Raw genomic sequence first — 14,446 nt, 5'->3', positions numbered from 1 at the left:
GTGAGGAGGGTCAGTGTTTGTTTGTGGGCTCAGTCCTCACTCTGGTTGCAGATAATGCCCGTCCACCCGTCGGGGCAATCGCAGCCATTTTTCCACAGATTGCATTTTCCTCCATTAGAACAGTCGTCGCACGTCAAACTACAGTCGCTGCCAAAAGTGTCATCCAAGCACACTGAAAACACAAGAATCAACTTTAAGTGTGCAAGTTATGCTTAATCTCATTTTAATAAAAATATGTTTTTTGTGTGTTTTCCATGATATTTAACCCTCAGAAACATTTCTATTGGTACACTAACTCCAAACCACAAATGTAATAAATGAAAGCATTGCACTAGGACTGAAAGATCATACATTTAAATATTAGCAGGTGTTACTCTTCAGCTTTCAGTTACATTAAATCGCTTGTTCAGCACGTTTTTTTTTTTGTCACGTTTGAGCGACAAAAAGCAGAACCTCTGACTTCCTGCTTCAGACTCAGAGCAGCTGCCAGACTATATAACCCTCAACGTGCCTGGCATTGTGGTAGTTAATTAGGATGTACAAACATTCTGGAAGCATGAAGCAAAATAATTTGCCCCCATCGTGTGATGTGTTCCTGCCATCACTGAGTAAGTCTGTTAGACAGCTTCACAGGAGCCATATAATCAGATGCAGGTTTACTGTTAATGATAATAAATCAACAGCGGTTTGAGATGAAACTCACCAAATTTTTCCGCTAGGTTACTCTCAGCCCTCAGCTCCCCTTCGTCATCTTCATAGTCGTCAAAGCGCTCCAGGGGTTGGCTGTAGTCCTGCAGCAAGGTGAGCTGGGGGCGAATGAGTGGCAGCTCAATAGAGCCTCCGCTGGACAGGGCCTCGACTGCATCTTCAAGTGCTACAGTGAGAAAAAAAAAATATTATACAAAATATACCAACATCATGTGTTTTATATCATTGCATTTAAATATATTGTATGTATAAAAAAAGATAACTATAAGAATCTTTCATTTTTATTCATGTGGCAACTGAGTAATATTGTACATGATGACACGATTGTATGCTATGTAAATCAAATGAAGAGGGCAGTAGTGATGCAGATTATTCATTGTAAGAACTGATGGCTTTTTAAAGCTACTCTGTGTAGTTTATTTGAAATAAATGGTCCTATTCTTGTTTGCATGATCCATAAAGACATCTCGTTTGTTAAATTCTTCCACGGCAGCACGGTTCTCCACCTACTATAATCAGTAATCCATTCCTGAGACACTCCAATACGTAGAGGAACTCAGTTTTTGGTTTCATACCACTTGTCAGACTGTCTTGGATATTGTTGCCCCTCTAAAAATTAAGCATCCTAAGACAAAGCTTGAACCCTGGTTGAACGATGAAACCCGTGCTGCGAGGCGTGAATGTCGTAGGGCTGAGCGGAGATGGAAAAAAGATAACTTACAGGTCTCTTTACAAAGTTTAAGAGAGTGCTGGGCCTTATATCAGCTTACAATAAAAGAAGCAAAGCGGAAACACTTTGCAAACATTATTATGGTGAATCATCAGAAACCACACATATTGTTTAAGTCAATCGAGACTATTTTAAGCCCTCCCTCTTAGTTTTGAGCCTTCACTTGAAATGTGTGAAAGGTTTCTGCACTTCTTTATAAACAAGGTAGCCTCGGCTAGGGCGCAGATTATTTTGCCCACATCTGACCCCTCTGATCTTCCAATTTGCTCAGCTGTCTTTCAACAGTTTGAGTCGGTTACTCTTGCAGGAGTACTCTCTACAGGAGGTGGTGGATCATTTAAAGCCTGTAGGCTCACCTTATGATCCTATCCCTCCCCTTTTTCTGAAAGAAGTTTTTTCTACCATAGGTCCAACTATTTTAACCATTTTAAATAGCAGCCTTACTTCAGGTATGGTTCCAAAGAATTTCAAAGATGCAATTGTGCAACCACTTCTTAAGAAACCTGGGCTAGATACAAACGCTGTTGAGAACTTTAGACCAATATCTAAGCTGCCCTTTTTATCTAAAGTCTTGGAAAAAATTGTATATGACCAATTGATCTCATACTTGAATGCACAAAATGTTCAGGAGATTTTTCAATCTGGTTTTAAAGCAATGCATATGCCTGAATCAGCACTTTTAAGAATTTTTAATGATATACTTTTATCATGTGATTCTGGTGAAAGTGTCATTCTTATTTTACTCGATTTAACTGCTGCATTTGACACTGTAGACCATGAAATTTTAATCTCACGTTTGGAGCAGTGTGTCGGTATAACAGGTGTGGCTCTGAAATGGTTCAGGTCTTACTTAACAAACCGAACTTTTTCAGTTCGCTTAGGAAACTGTGAGTCCTCCCGTGCTCCGTTGTCTCATGGAGTGCCACAGGGTTCCATTCTGGGCCCTATCCTGTTTTCACTTTATTTACTTCCATTGGGCTCAATTTTTAGAAAACACAGACTCTCGTTTCACTGTTATGCAGATGACTGCCAGATTTATGTTCCTCTTAAAAAGAAAGATGGGTCGTCTGTAAATCGTTTACAAACATGTCTGGAGGACATCAAGTCGTGGTTGGCGCTAAACTTTCTTTGTTTTAATGATTCTAAAACTGAAGTAATGGTGTTCAGACCTGCCTCCACTGCTGTTCCGTGTGTTGATTTGCAATCCCTGAAATCATTCTGTAAACCAGAGATTGTTAATCTGGGTTTTAAAATGGATCCTGAGCTTAAGCTTGAAAGCCAGATTGGGTTGGATGTAAGGTCTAGTTTCTTTCATCTGAGGCAACTGGCCAAAATTAAGCACTTTCTTACAAGACAGCAATTTGAAACAGTAATCCACGCTTTTGTAACCGTTCGGCTGGATTACTGTAATTCTCTTTATTTTGGGGTGAGTCGATCTTCTGTTTTTCGACTGCAGTTAGTCCAGAATGCTGCTGCACGTCTTTTAACTGGCACTCGTAGATACGAGCATATCACCCCAGTTTTATATTCACTTCATTGGCTGCCCGTGCATTTTAGGATCCATTTTAAGCTGCTTTTATTTGTTTTTAAATGTTTGTCCAATGCTGCCCCTGTGTACCTCTCTGAGCTTCTTCATCCATACATACCTTCCCGGTCCCTCAGGTCGGCAGACCAGCTCCTCCTGAGCGTGCCCAGGACTAATCGTAAGCTCAGAGGGGATCGGGCGTTTGCTGTGGCAGCACCAAAATTGTGGAATGAGTTGGCTTTACATGTTAGACAGGCACCTTCCTTATCTGTTTTTAAATCACGTCTTAAAACATATTTATTTACCTTGGCTTTTAGCACAGCAGGACTTGTTGATGTCTCTTAATACATTTCTTATTAATTATATTATTTTTAATTTTAAGATATTTTATATGTAATTTAAACTGTTTCCTCTCTGTTTTATATTTGTAGCACTTTGGTCAACATTGTTGGATGTAAAGTGCGTTATAAATAAAGATGCTATGCTATGCTATGCTATGCTATGCTATGCTATGCTATGATCGAAACAATTATCAGAAGATGATTACACTGTCGTCACAAAGGGATGGACACGGTCAGCAACAATACTCAGGTAGGCTGTGGAATTTAGAAGATGCTCATTTGGTACTGAGGAACCCAAAGTGTGCTTTCATGTTGTTGGACTCTGCCAGCTGAAAGTTGCAGCAGAAATCAAGACTCATCAAACCATGTCAAGTTTATCCAGTCGTCCAAGTGTATTGTGCCTCAGTTTCCTGTTCTTAGCTGACAAGAATGGCAGCCAAGGTGTTCTTCTGATGCTTTAAAGTTCAACGTGTTGTGCATTCACAGATATTCTTCAGTGTACCTTGGTCATAGCAAGTGGTTATTTGAGTTACTGTTGCCTTCCCAACAGCTCAAAGCAGTCTGGCCATTCCCCTCTGACCTTTGGCATTCCCTACATCACCATCACAAGAAAGACAGGATATTTTCTCCTGTGTGGGAAAATCTCAGTCTGTGTCACATTCAAAGTCACTTAAATCACCTTTGTTACTCATACTCATTATTTAAACTTCAGAAAATCCTCTAGAACCTGTTCAACAATCACTTTAAAAGGTGTGCCTAACAAAGTGGCCGGTGAGCATATGTTACAGACTATTTGATATTCAACTGACCAGAGGTTAAGGTGTGCAGAATTGCTCGAGAGGAATAAAATCAGCTGCTGGTGAACTTGGACGTACACAATGCAGATGCAAAACTTTGCAAATCTTTTATAACAAAGTAAATGCATTCAGCATGTTTGTCAGGCCACAGGATTACAAAACATAGTCTCTGTTTATAGTTAACTCCACAGGGATCCATTACTGCATATGGAAATAAATCCTTTGACAATTCCAAGTGCGCTTTAGCCAATCTGAGCGTTTACTTGGAGTGAATGTAATGATATGTTAAAAAAAGGAAAGGAAAAGCTGGAACACATGGAAATTGGTTGGTTAGTTTCACTGATGTCAGTATCATGCTATTAGTATAATGTTATTACTTTAAAAGGTGCTACTTATCATTGGTACAGCTACTATACCATGTGTCTGTAAAACACAATGGTGGTTCAAAGGAATGCTGTTATTTCTGTCTCTGTTCACCTCGACACACAAACAGCATGAAAAGGAAGAGCTGGGTTCTTGTAGGTTGGAAAATCACTGGTAGAAGTGCAACACTGCAGTCCATGTGAGATTTGCCAGTTGGATGCATAGAAGGCTATCAGCTGAGCCATCAGCTGATGTGGGCTGGCAGTGAGATCAGCTGATCTGCCAGGATAGCATCTGAGCTTGATTTGCTTGATTTGGTTTTCTCACACTAAACACTAAATAGGACAATGCTACTGCCGCTCTAATTTTCTGGCAATACCAGTATCCCACTGATTCTTCCAGTTTTGACATCAAATTTGAAGCTGGCTCATTAATGTTTGTTTAAATACTACACCTATGCCAAATAAAGTTGGATTTCCTTGCATCTCATTGTAGATTACACTAGTCCTAGCCTAGCTTGACATTTCCATTCTTCATATCCTCTTTTTAAACTTTTTGTCTAAATGACTTTACTGCACAACAAGTGTCAGTTTGCCAGGATTTTCCACTGGAATGTTTCTGGTGCGATTCCCGTTCGCCCACGCTCTTACACATGATTGCTGATACTCACGGATGCAAGAATGCCGGTCCTCATCCAAACGGAAACCCCGGTGGCAGTAACACTGGAAGGAACCGGCGCTGTTCTGGCATGTGTGCTCGCAACCACCGTTAGCGGCCAGACACTCATCTACATCTAAACAACACAGACGCACCACAGAATCAAATGCGTCAGAAGGAAAAACTTACAGCGGCCACTGTTTTTCCTCACTAAAACAAAGGCAACATTGTGCGTGTCAAACCGAAACTTTCCTTTTGAATTCAGCAGGATTAAACATTGCGTCTCATTTAAATGTAAGTGCCGTCCACGCTTGGACTGAAGGTAAAACATTACCATCGCAGCTACACCCGTCTGAGTTGAGTCTGTATCCTGCAGAGCAGTAGCATTCATAACCCCCGGGGTAGTTGGTGCAATCCTGCTCACAACAGGAGATCTCCTCTCCACACTCGTCAACATCTGCCAAGCACAACAAGCAGCAAGACAAAAATTATGATCCAACTGTAGTGATATGCTTCCCTGCTCCATGAGGGAAAATTTATGAGGTAATTTAAACTGTGTGGGTTTAACAGCCAATTAAGGCTAAAATTACAAGCGAATTTGCTCATTTTCTTTGCAAACTCTGGCTTGTATGAGCAAAGACCTGTTTTCCAAAAATACTCTTCCACCTCCTGACCACAAGGACATTTTTCTTTTATTAGAGGACTAAAAATATATATTTTCGAGTTGTATAAAGTGTCTCGCTTTCTCTTGTTTTCTAGTTTTATTGTATGTGAACTTCTACGCCGACTGCGCCGTCGTCTCCAGTAAATGCAAAAATGACTATTTACGCTTGTCTGCAATTACAGTTATCACACACCTTCTCCACATTTTCTCTGGTGCAGCAAACTGACTGGATTAGTTTTAATTCAGTTTAATTCACAGCATTGCCATAAATCACAAAAAGGCCAATTCACAATGCGGTTATGTTGACTGACGTCATTTAAAAACGTGTCTCCAAAAAAAAAGAAACTAAAGCTAAACAACGACCTTCATGCAGTTTGTATATTTTCTAGGATTACTCCAGTAGACTTAAAGTTTAACATTACTGCTCAAAATACACAGGAAGATGAGTATTTGTTGGTTTAGGTCTCAACAGCTTAATAGATAAATGTTTAATAATAAATTAAATATATAAGTTTAATAAAACTGTTGGAATAACAAATTTAGGCCACCTGTCATTAGAACAAAAAACCCCAAACAAACAAACATTTTAGAAATCTGTCAAAAATCATGTTTAAAATTATAAATTGTATTCTTATTTATTAGAAACATAAAAAAATATTGTTAACTTAAAGAAGGTAACCTACATCGGATAGTTGTCTAATAAATTCATTAGGCATTTTAATAATTAAACTAAAACTAAAGGACTAACAAATGAGTTCAAGGATTGACATTTATGCATGCCCAATAAGTCCACTTTTGAAAGGTGTGGCGTAATTGATATTTGCACTTTAATTTAATAACAACACAAAAAAATGTCTGCCAAAAACAAGAAGGACAGAACCCCTAAAACAGACGGCACAGAGACACAGACACTGAGCGACAAACAAAAACGAGTCACTGTGAAACTGTCAAAATCACCAAAGTGGAACTCCAAAGTTTTGTAGTTTCTTTGCTGCTTTGCAAATTCTGATAAGTTGGTAAAACAGGTGTTTGTTTGTTTTTAAATAAACCAGTTACTAATAAAGGAATAAATTATAACATACACTAATAATTTCATATGCGCTCAATACATTATTGTTTATCTCCCTTAATTTAGTAAACAACTAAGTATTGTTAAGTTTATGTGAGTGCATCACACTCTCTTACCAATGCAGGTTTTAAGGTCTTCATCTAGCGTGTAACCATGGTTACAGGTGCACACAGGTCCGCTGGTTGAATGTTGGCAGTGATGCGAACATCCACCGTTGCTGTTCTCACAGCTGTTCACAATTTCCATCTCAATTCCTTCAGTACACAATAAAATAACCGACGTGTGTTAATAACACGACATGTTTTATAAACAGAAATTAAAGGTGCTGCAATCCACTCGTGTAACTATATGCAGGCATGAGGATTTAAACTGACTGTAACACTGCTTTCCATCAGATCCCAGCTCATAGGCAGCGTTGCAAACACAGACGTAAGAGCCCAGAGTGTTATGGCAGCCGTGAGCACAGTTGGCCTCTTCTGTCTCACACTCATCAATATCTGGAGGAAAATGCATTGAAAAAAACAGAGTGAATTATTCCATCTCCGTCAGCGCTTAAAGATTATTCCAGTTATTTTTGCACACTTTAAAGTCATTGTTGCCCAACACTGATGGTATCCAAATTCTGCTTCTTCTGCTCCTCATTTATTGGCTGTTGTTCTTTAAAGCTAATTATTTTCTTTTCTTTTAAACTTTTAGAGCTACATGATGTATGATGCTCGACCTTGAAAACGTCAGTTGATGGAGCAATTTTACCATCAGGGAACATTTTCCTTGCGAATGTATGAATATTTGTTAGCAAACTAGTTTCACTTGCCACTCAATTTACTAGTTTACTCACTACTGGTCAGTTTACCTTCACAAGTTTTCCCATCAGCAGCAAGGGTGTAGCCAACTTTACAGTCACAGTGGGCCTTGCCACCATCAGCTCGACACTCGTGCATACAGCCTCCGTTCTGATCGGCGCAGGGATCCTGTACTGTAACACAAAAAAGCTCACGCTCATACACATAAACTCGCACGCTGACAGTAAAGTGAGGAAAGCTTCAAACACAGCAGAGGGGAAAACTGTAAAAACCGAATGTTTTGCATCTTAAAGCAGAGTATAGCAAGTGGAGGGAGGGGGTTTACATCCACCCAGCACCTCCAGCTCTTTGCTCTTCATAGCTGTATGTGTGTGTGTGTGTGTTTAACTTGTGTAAGCCTGTCCAGTTTGGATAAGAACCTTCCTGCAAAAATTAGAGGAAGCTGTTTGCAGCCAACAATTACAAAGTAAAAGCATCTAGAAGACAGCAATTTAAAATACATATATGTATAATTTTCCACCCTCTGAGAAGCATATTTGACTTAACGGCCTCAGAGATCGGAGTGATTAAAACGAGCAAGGCCATCAAAACACAATTTGAGAAACAAAAACAACGAAGACTGCTGTGACTCATTCCAATTAAATATCTTATCCCATGAAAGATAGTTAGTCATATTCCAGCTCAGACATCCTGTAAGATAATTATAATTGGCAGCAGATGCTGAGGCAATGTGTTTTTAATGTTACGATCAAACCTGCAGGATCACACCTTCATAATCATCCAAAGTGCTCAGTTTCATTGGCGTGCTTTTCTACATCATCCATCAAATTATTATTCCTCTAGGGCTTTTCATTTTTTTGCAGTGTGTCATATGAACGTGTGATTTTAGTGCTTCCTACAACAGAGTTCAGAAACATGGGCACTCACATTTACAATGCTTGCCATCCTCCGACAGCGCGTAGTTCAGTTTGCAGCGGCAGCGAAAATGAGCAACAGACTGCTGCACACAGTAGTGCTCGCATCCTCCGTTGCTAACGGCACATGAAAGGACAGCTAAAAAGGCAAGAGAAAGAAAGATGTGATAGGATAAAAGGACAACACTGAAAAAAATCCAGCATCTTTCAGAAGCTAATCAATCCACCCTGATTTGTCGTGTTAGTCTTTGTGACTGATGTTTCACACCAACAGAAATCTTAAATTTCTCAGAGCAGTCACACTCCTGACATTCCTACACTCAGAGAACACCTCGGTGAGCCGCTATGCTTTGAGCAATGAGAGATCTATCACAGCAGAAACGCCAAAAAACACAGAGGAACTTGAATGGCAGCGCGCCTGCGGTGGACAGCAAGCATATGGTGAAGAGGCAGAGAGCGGTGTGAGCTCAATGCGCTTCCTTGTCTGAGTCTCCTCTCCCTGTAGCAACAGATCAATCTGGATCTCCTCACAGAAAAAAAGCAAAAAAAAACAGGTTGAAGCCCAAACAGCCCGGTGTTCTCAAAAGGCTGTTTTTCATGCTCACAGACCAGAGTCAAGACCCACCCATCCCAAGCACATGTCAAACCACAGAGTGCTTTCCAGCTCAAATATTATGCAGCTTCACGCTAAGTGTGTGGGATACGTCTAACCTCTGCTGGCTGATCAAGAGCTGGATGAGATGAGCACAGAGAGGGAGACTGACTTGTTGATTGCTATGTGTGGTCCTTTATCCTCCAGTATGTATGTTTTCATGCTGTTTGGCACATAGTTGAAACTGACATAATCGTTTACTCGCTTGTAATGGACAGTGAGATTTCAGCACCAAATGTATTTTTGAACATGGACACAATTCGCAGTTTTAACAGACGGATATGAAGCATCCCAGAAAAGCAGCATTTGCCTGGAGTCAGTCCACTTGTGAACTGTTGGCGTAATCAGTCATTTCTTAATGCAACAGCTGTCACATAAGAGCCTCTCAGGGACAGATGTGCTCTATAAGAAAATTAAATAACTACTTTACGAAGCCAAAAAACACATAATGATTTTTCCTCTGAATGTCATCCAGGACACTCTGTGTGCATTCCTGACGTAGAAGCCAGCGGCACGCTTATATTTTTTTGTCTATTAGATGTTTTTTTCTTCTAAACCACAAATATCTGATATTAGAGGAAAAATGCACAGGTACTGAGTAAACAGTGCACAGGTCATATGACAGTCGCCACACAGGCGGCAGGAATCAAGCTCAGGTGAGCGTTCGGGAAAAAATGACCCATAATAGCATTCTAACTTATTGTAATCCCTGCATCACTCAGTTTTTTTAAGTACTTGAAGAATATATGTATTCAGGTCTTCTTTATTTTCTCTGACTTTGTCACATCTAAATAACTTTATTTCATTTTGCGATGCCACGAACATAAACATGAACTAGCTGCAAAGAGCAAAATGTCCATTTAGAGGACCACTTTGATTTGATTCGTTCCATCACTTCATCCTCAGCAGTCCAAGCTTGCAGGCTTTCATATTCCCTTTTCTTTCTGAGCACTGAGGCTGTGTAACACATATAAAGAAAGGAAGTCACTTTGGTTAACTGCTATTACAGTTTAATGCTAAATACTACTTGATGTCCGGAGGAGCTGAAGTAGATCCATATGGTCAATATCGGCAATGTTGGTTACACAGTAAAATGGTAGGATGCACTTATTAGTGGCCTTAAGCTATTTTATCCAGTCACGCAAAGCAAGAGCAACAAAATCATTAAAAACACTGAACTGATGCAGCAGAGACAGCAGAAGCTCTGCAGGACAAATTCAAACAACTTCTTTAAATAGAGCTCTTGTACACAGAAAAGCAGTGGGATGGAGCTACATCATGATACTCAGTTGTGAGAATCTGCTGCTTTTCTTTGTCCTATGTGATTATAGCCTGAATATCTTTTGGGGTTTGAGAAGTAACTGAGAAGTAAACCAGCACATTAGCCCTCTGCATCCCAGAGATACACAGAATTTAACTGTTTGTTGCCGTAGTTTGAGGTTGATGTTGCGTAGTTTGTGTGGTGGACAAACTCATCTCATTTTCAAACCAAAGCATGTAAAGGTTAACCTTACATTTTAATAGTTTTTACTGTACTTACAATGAAAATTGATTTTAAGTGGACATGAATAAATAAAGGCCCAAGAAGTTAAACAATAATAAGAATGGATGCAACCATACTACAAGCTTTCTCCAGGATGGGACGTTGGGTCTGATTCTCTCACAGGAGAGCTTAAAAATGGCTTTTGTACAAGATATCCAGTTAAAGGAAAAACTTCATGAACCGACTAAATCTGGCTTCACCACCAAATGTTATTTGAACCGCACCACAATGGGGCTTTTTGTCAGAACCAAAGGGGTCGTCTGAAACATAACTAATGTGGTTTAGATGATTAAGTACCCATGTCAAAAACCATATGTGGCTAAACTTCAATGAAATAATGACCAAAAGAAAAAAATAACACTCAAAGACTCAAAGAAGCTTCCAGTAGCTCAGTTCCTCCAAACCACTGTCTCATTGTTTGTGTGAGTATTGAACTACATGAGGTTAGATTACAAAGTGCCTTTGGACGTCTTCACATTCTGCCTCTAATGGGATTAAATAAAGACCTTCCCCATCATCATTATCGTCATGTTACTGTGTTTAAACTTTTATAAATGATGTTTTTAGACCTTTTTGCACTTTCATTGACATACATATTATGATTACAGCACATATATGGTGCTGTAACCCTACAATGCTATTTCTGTTATTCATCTGCAGCAAACCAGCAACAAAATCACTCACCGAGGCAGGTGCGGCCATCCACGTGAAGCCGGGAGCCCGGGTGACATTCGCAATAGTAGGAGCCCCTGGTGTTAATGCATCTGTGTTGGCAACCTCCATTGTGGACCTGGCATTCATCAATATCTGCATGGAAGGAGGGATACAAGTGAAATACTGAAGCGGGACAAAAGACAGAAATGAGTGCAATTTAAATAAATCTTCTCATTATGGGAGAAAACGAATGGTTACCAGACTAAAACCAGATGAGATGCCAAGCTGAGAGAGGAAGTTAATACGGGTTTTAGGGTAAAGATGTACCCCAGGAGGCGAGGACGAGGTGATGGATGAGAAGGAAAAGTATTTTACAAGCGTGTTGCAGCTCAAATAAAACAAATCCCACCATGTGGTAACAACTACCGCACATTTAGAACCAAATTGAAATTCCTGCGCTTCTTGTCAAAGCCCCTCAGGTGGAAAAACATATGGAAAGTTAAAGTGGAGGATGCAAAACATACACATTCCTCTCAGCCAAGCATGTGGATGGTAAGCAAACAAAAGAAGGCGGAAGCAGCGGTGAGAGAAACACGATCACTCACAGTGTGACCAGATTTCTAATGAAACAAACCACATTCTTAAACACTTCTTATTTTAGGAGTCACAGGCAAATAAATTGTTTGGTGTGTTTCACAGCAGACCCCCCTGTGAGTCCTGAATTATGAGGTCTGTTTGGGGTTCTGCTGGACGCTAAGTCAACCCCCAGGCTGGTGACAAGTCACCCTTTTGCTTTAATATTACTAGAATCATCACAGTGGAGTTACTGGAAAGGTTGTCGACTGCAACAAGTGATGTGACACATTAAGAAGGTGAGTGTGAATGTTTTTTGGCTGCCGGATGATGCCTGTAAAAACAGCCAACAAATCATTAAATACTATTATTCAGCGCCAAGTTAAATGTCTGGTTGAGAAATGCATTGTTCCGAACAGTCCTGGCCTCAGGCGGCCATCCAGCAAGGAACTATTTCAAGAATTCACTGGAATTCCTTTGGAAAGAGTTTTCTGAAAGTTTCCCTAAACTAGCTGATTATTTTAATTTACTGAACGTAAATATTAGTTTAATTTCATTTATTTCACATAACTGACTGCCTCGTTTCACAGACCACACATCTGGTCTTCAAGAGACATTGTAAACAGTTAAATGTAAATAAAATCTAGAAATAACTAATCAACATTCATCATGGTGCAAACTCTCCGTCACATTAAAAATAGACACTTTCATTCTCTAGGTGAAAAGAAAAATGTGGACATTGATGCATAAATGCAAACGCCTCTATATATGGCTTTGCTTTGCATTGACTCCCACAGTTGTTAGATGTGCCAAATAGGGTAATTTGCAAAGTTTAAAATGGCCTTTGATGTCAACATAAGCAGAATATATGCACAAACCCTTTGATGGACTGGGAAGCTGTTTAAGTTGCAACTTCTTTCATGGGAAATGTAAATGGGGCAAGAACTATGCATTGGGTGGATGGAAGAATAAAAATTAGATAATAGACTGAAAACGAGATGATGGATGAGGATTAATTATTCTTCAAGTGCACTTAAACTAAAAGAAGGATCTGAATATAAACTCATGTATACAGTGACACAATTATGGTCCTGCTGCATCATTAATTTTTAAGTTAAAATGCCAGACTTATGTCTGACTGGGATTAGTAGAGGATGGATGAATGGATGGATGAACGGCGGACGGGTGGATAACAAATTTGGCGAGATTTAGGACACAGTAGTACTTGGTTAGAGGAAAAGATGATGGTTTTGGGTTAAACAGACTGTTTATTTTAGCTCATCTGGTGAATTCAAGTTCAAAATTCACTCTGTGTTGTGTTTTGGTTCTCACGTACTCCTAAGGGATATCTGTAAATGCTTAACGCTTCAGTATGTTCCCCATTTACAACTACTGTGGGTTTATCAGAGCTTTTTCTTTCTTTCTTTCTTTCATTTCTTTTTTTTTTATTTTTTACCAAAAACAGCTGGCTGTTGCGTCTGAAAACGAATAATGCGGGCCAAAAAAACAAAACAGCTGTAGCTAAAAGCTGACAGAACTACAGCTTTTAATAGACCTGAGGGGATGTGCTGAGCTGGGTTATGAATCTCTGAGATTGTGTGAGCCAGTAAACCATTTCACAATAGACGTGCACAAAGTCTTTTAGTACAATATGTAAAAATATTGATCATGGCAGCTGAGATAGTACATTTTGTGGTCTGTGAAAAGAGTAAGTACGGATATCAATCTCTAAATCAAAATTTGGTCTCCATGTGCTCGTGTCACACTGTGTGGGATACAGGCAGTGTGGCACCCTCACAATCCAAATCTGAGCTTCACGCAAACACTGTATTCAAGTTTCCACAGTATAGACTCGTGACACATAAATCAGAACCCAAAGTCTGTCACCTGACGTTATAGCACACGATGGTGGAAAGCTGTGTTGTAAATTATGAAATCTCAGTGGTTATTATGATAACAAAAAAGGATAATAAAAAGAAGCATATGATTAGAATAAGGACATAAATGAATGATATGAGCATAAAGGGACTAAGATATTCATGCTTAATGGTTCTTATGAAAACCAGCCCAAGAAGCTGAATTATAGCAATATCCTTCAGCTGAACTTATCCACTCTCCGTAATATCCCGCAACATCCTCCGTTATAGTGCCCGGAGCTGAAAAATGGTTCTCAAGTTTCGTTTTCTTGCTCTCTGCTGCCCACTTTAGCTTCATTTTACTCAGAAAAGCTGGCAGAGCCCCTACTTTCATTTTTCCGTCCATGCTGCATGTCGTCCTCTGGTTTGGTTTTGCATGAAACGGGACCAACACTGTGGAACTCCTGTTCCTGTGCCGACTGCAGCACACAGGCAGCGGATCAACTCCAGCCTGCTTTCCACATCCAGAACATAATCCTCCTCGATCTCCAGCCAAAGCCTCAACAGCACTTGGCTTTTAAACAGGGTGTATTAATT

At 39.8% G+C, this 14,446-nt stretch overlaps 1 protein-coding gene across 1 annotated transcript in view; it reads right to left on the bottom strand.

Moving 5' to 3' along the window:
* The window catches only part of megf6b (multiple EGF-like-domains 6b), a 65,675-nt gene that overhangs the window by 13,245 nt on the left and 37,984 nt on the right, over positions 1 to 14,446 (bottom strand). Inside the window, exons 6-14 of the mRNA XM_085353307.1 lie at positions 11,451 to 11,573; positions 8,585 to 8,710; positions 7,708 to 7,830; positions 7,229 to 7,351; positions 6,971 to 7,108; positions 5,456 to 5,578; positions 5,135 to 5,257; positions 704 to 874; positions 41 to 172 (exon numbers count right to left, since the gene is read on the bottom strand). Of these exons, the coding sequence (XP_085209433.1) occupies positions 41 to 172; positions 704 to 874; positions 5,135 to 5,257; positions 5,456 to 5,578; positions 6,971 to 7,108; positions 7,229 to 7,351; positions 7,708 to 7,830; positions 8,585 to 8,710; positions 11,451 to 11,573 (1,182 nt within the window). The remainder of the gene's footprint in view (positions 1 to 40; positions 173 to 703; positions 875 to 5,134; positions 5,258 to 5,455; positions 5,579 to 6,970; positions 7,109 to 7,228; positions 7,352 to 7,707; positions 7,831 to 8,584; positions 8,711 to 11,450; positions 11,574 to 14,446) is intronic.

The sequence above is a fragment of the Diplotaxodon limnothrissa genome, linkage group LG5, assembly GCF_057381915.1.
Source record: "Diplotaxodon limnothrissa isolate DT_005_m linkage group LG5, D_limnothrissa_male_GT1.1, whole genome shotgun sequence".
NCBI lineage: Eukaryota > Metazoa > Chordata > Actinopteri > Cichliformes > Cichlidae > Diplotaxodon > Diplotaxodon limnothrissa.
The sequence above is the reverse complement of the archived record's forward strand: the minus strand, read 5'-3'. Positions and strand labels throughout refer to the sequence as shown.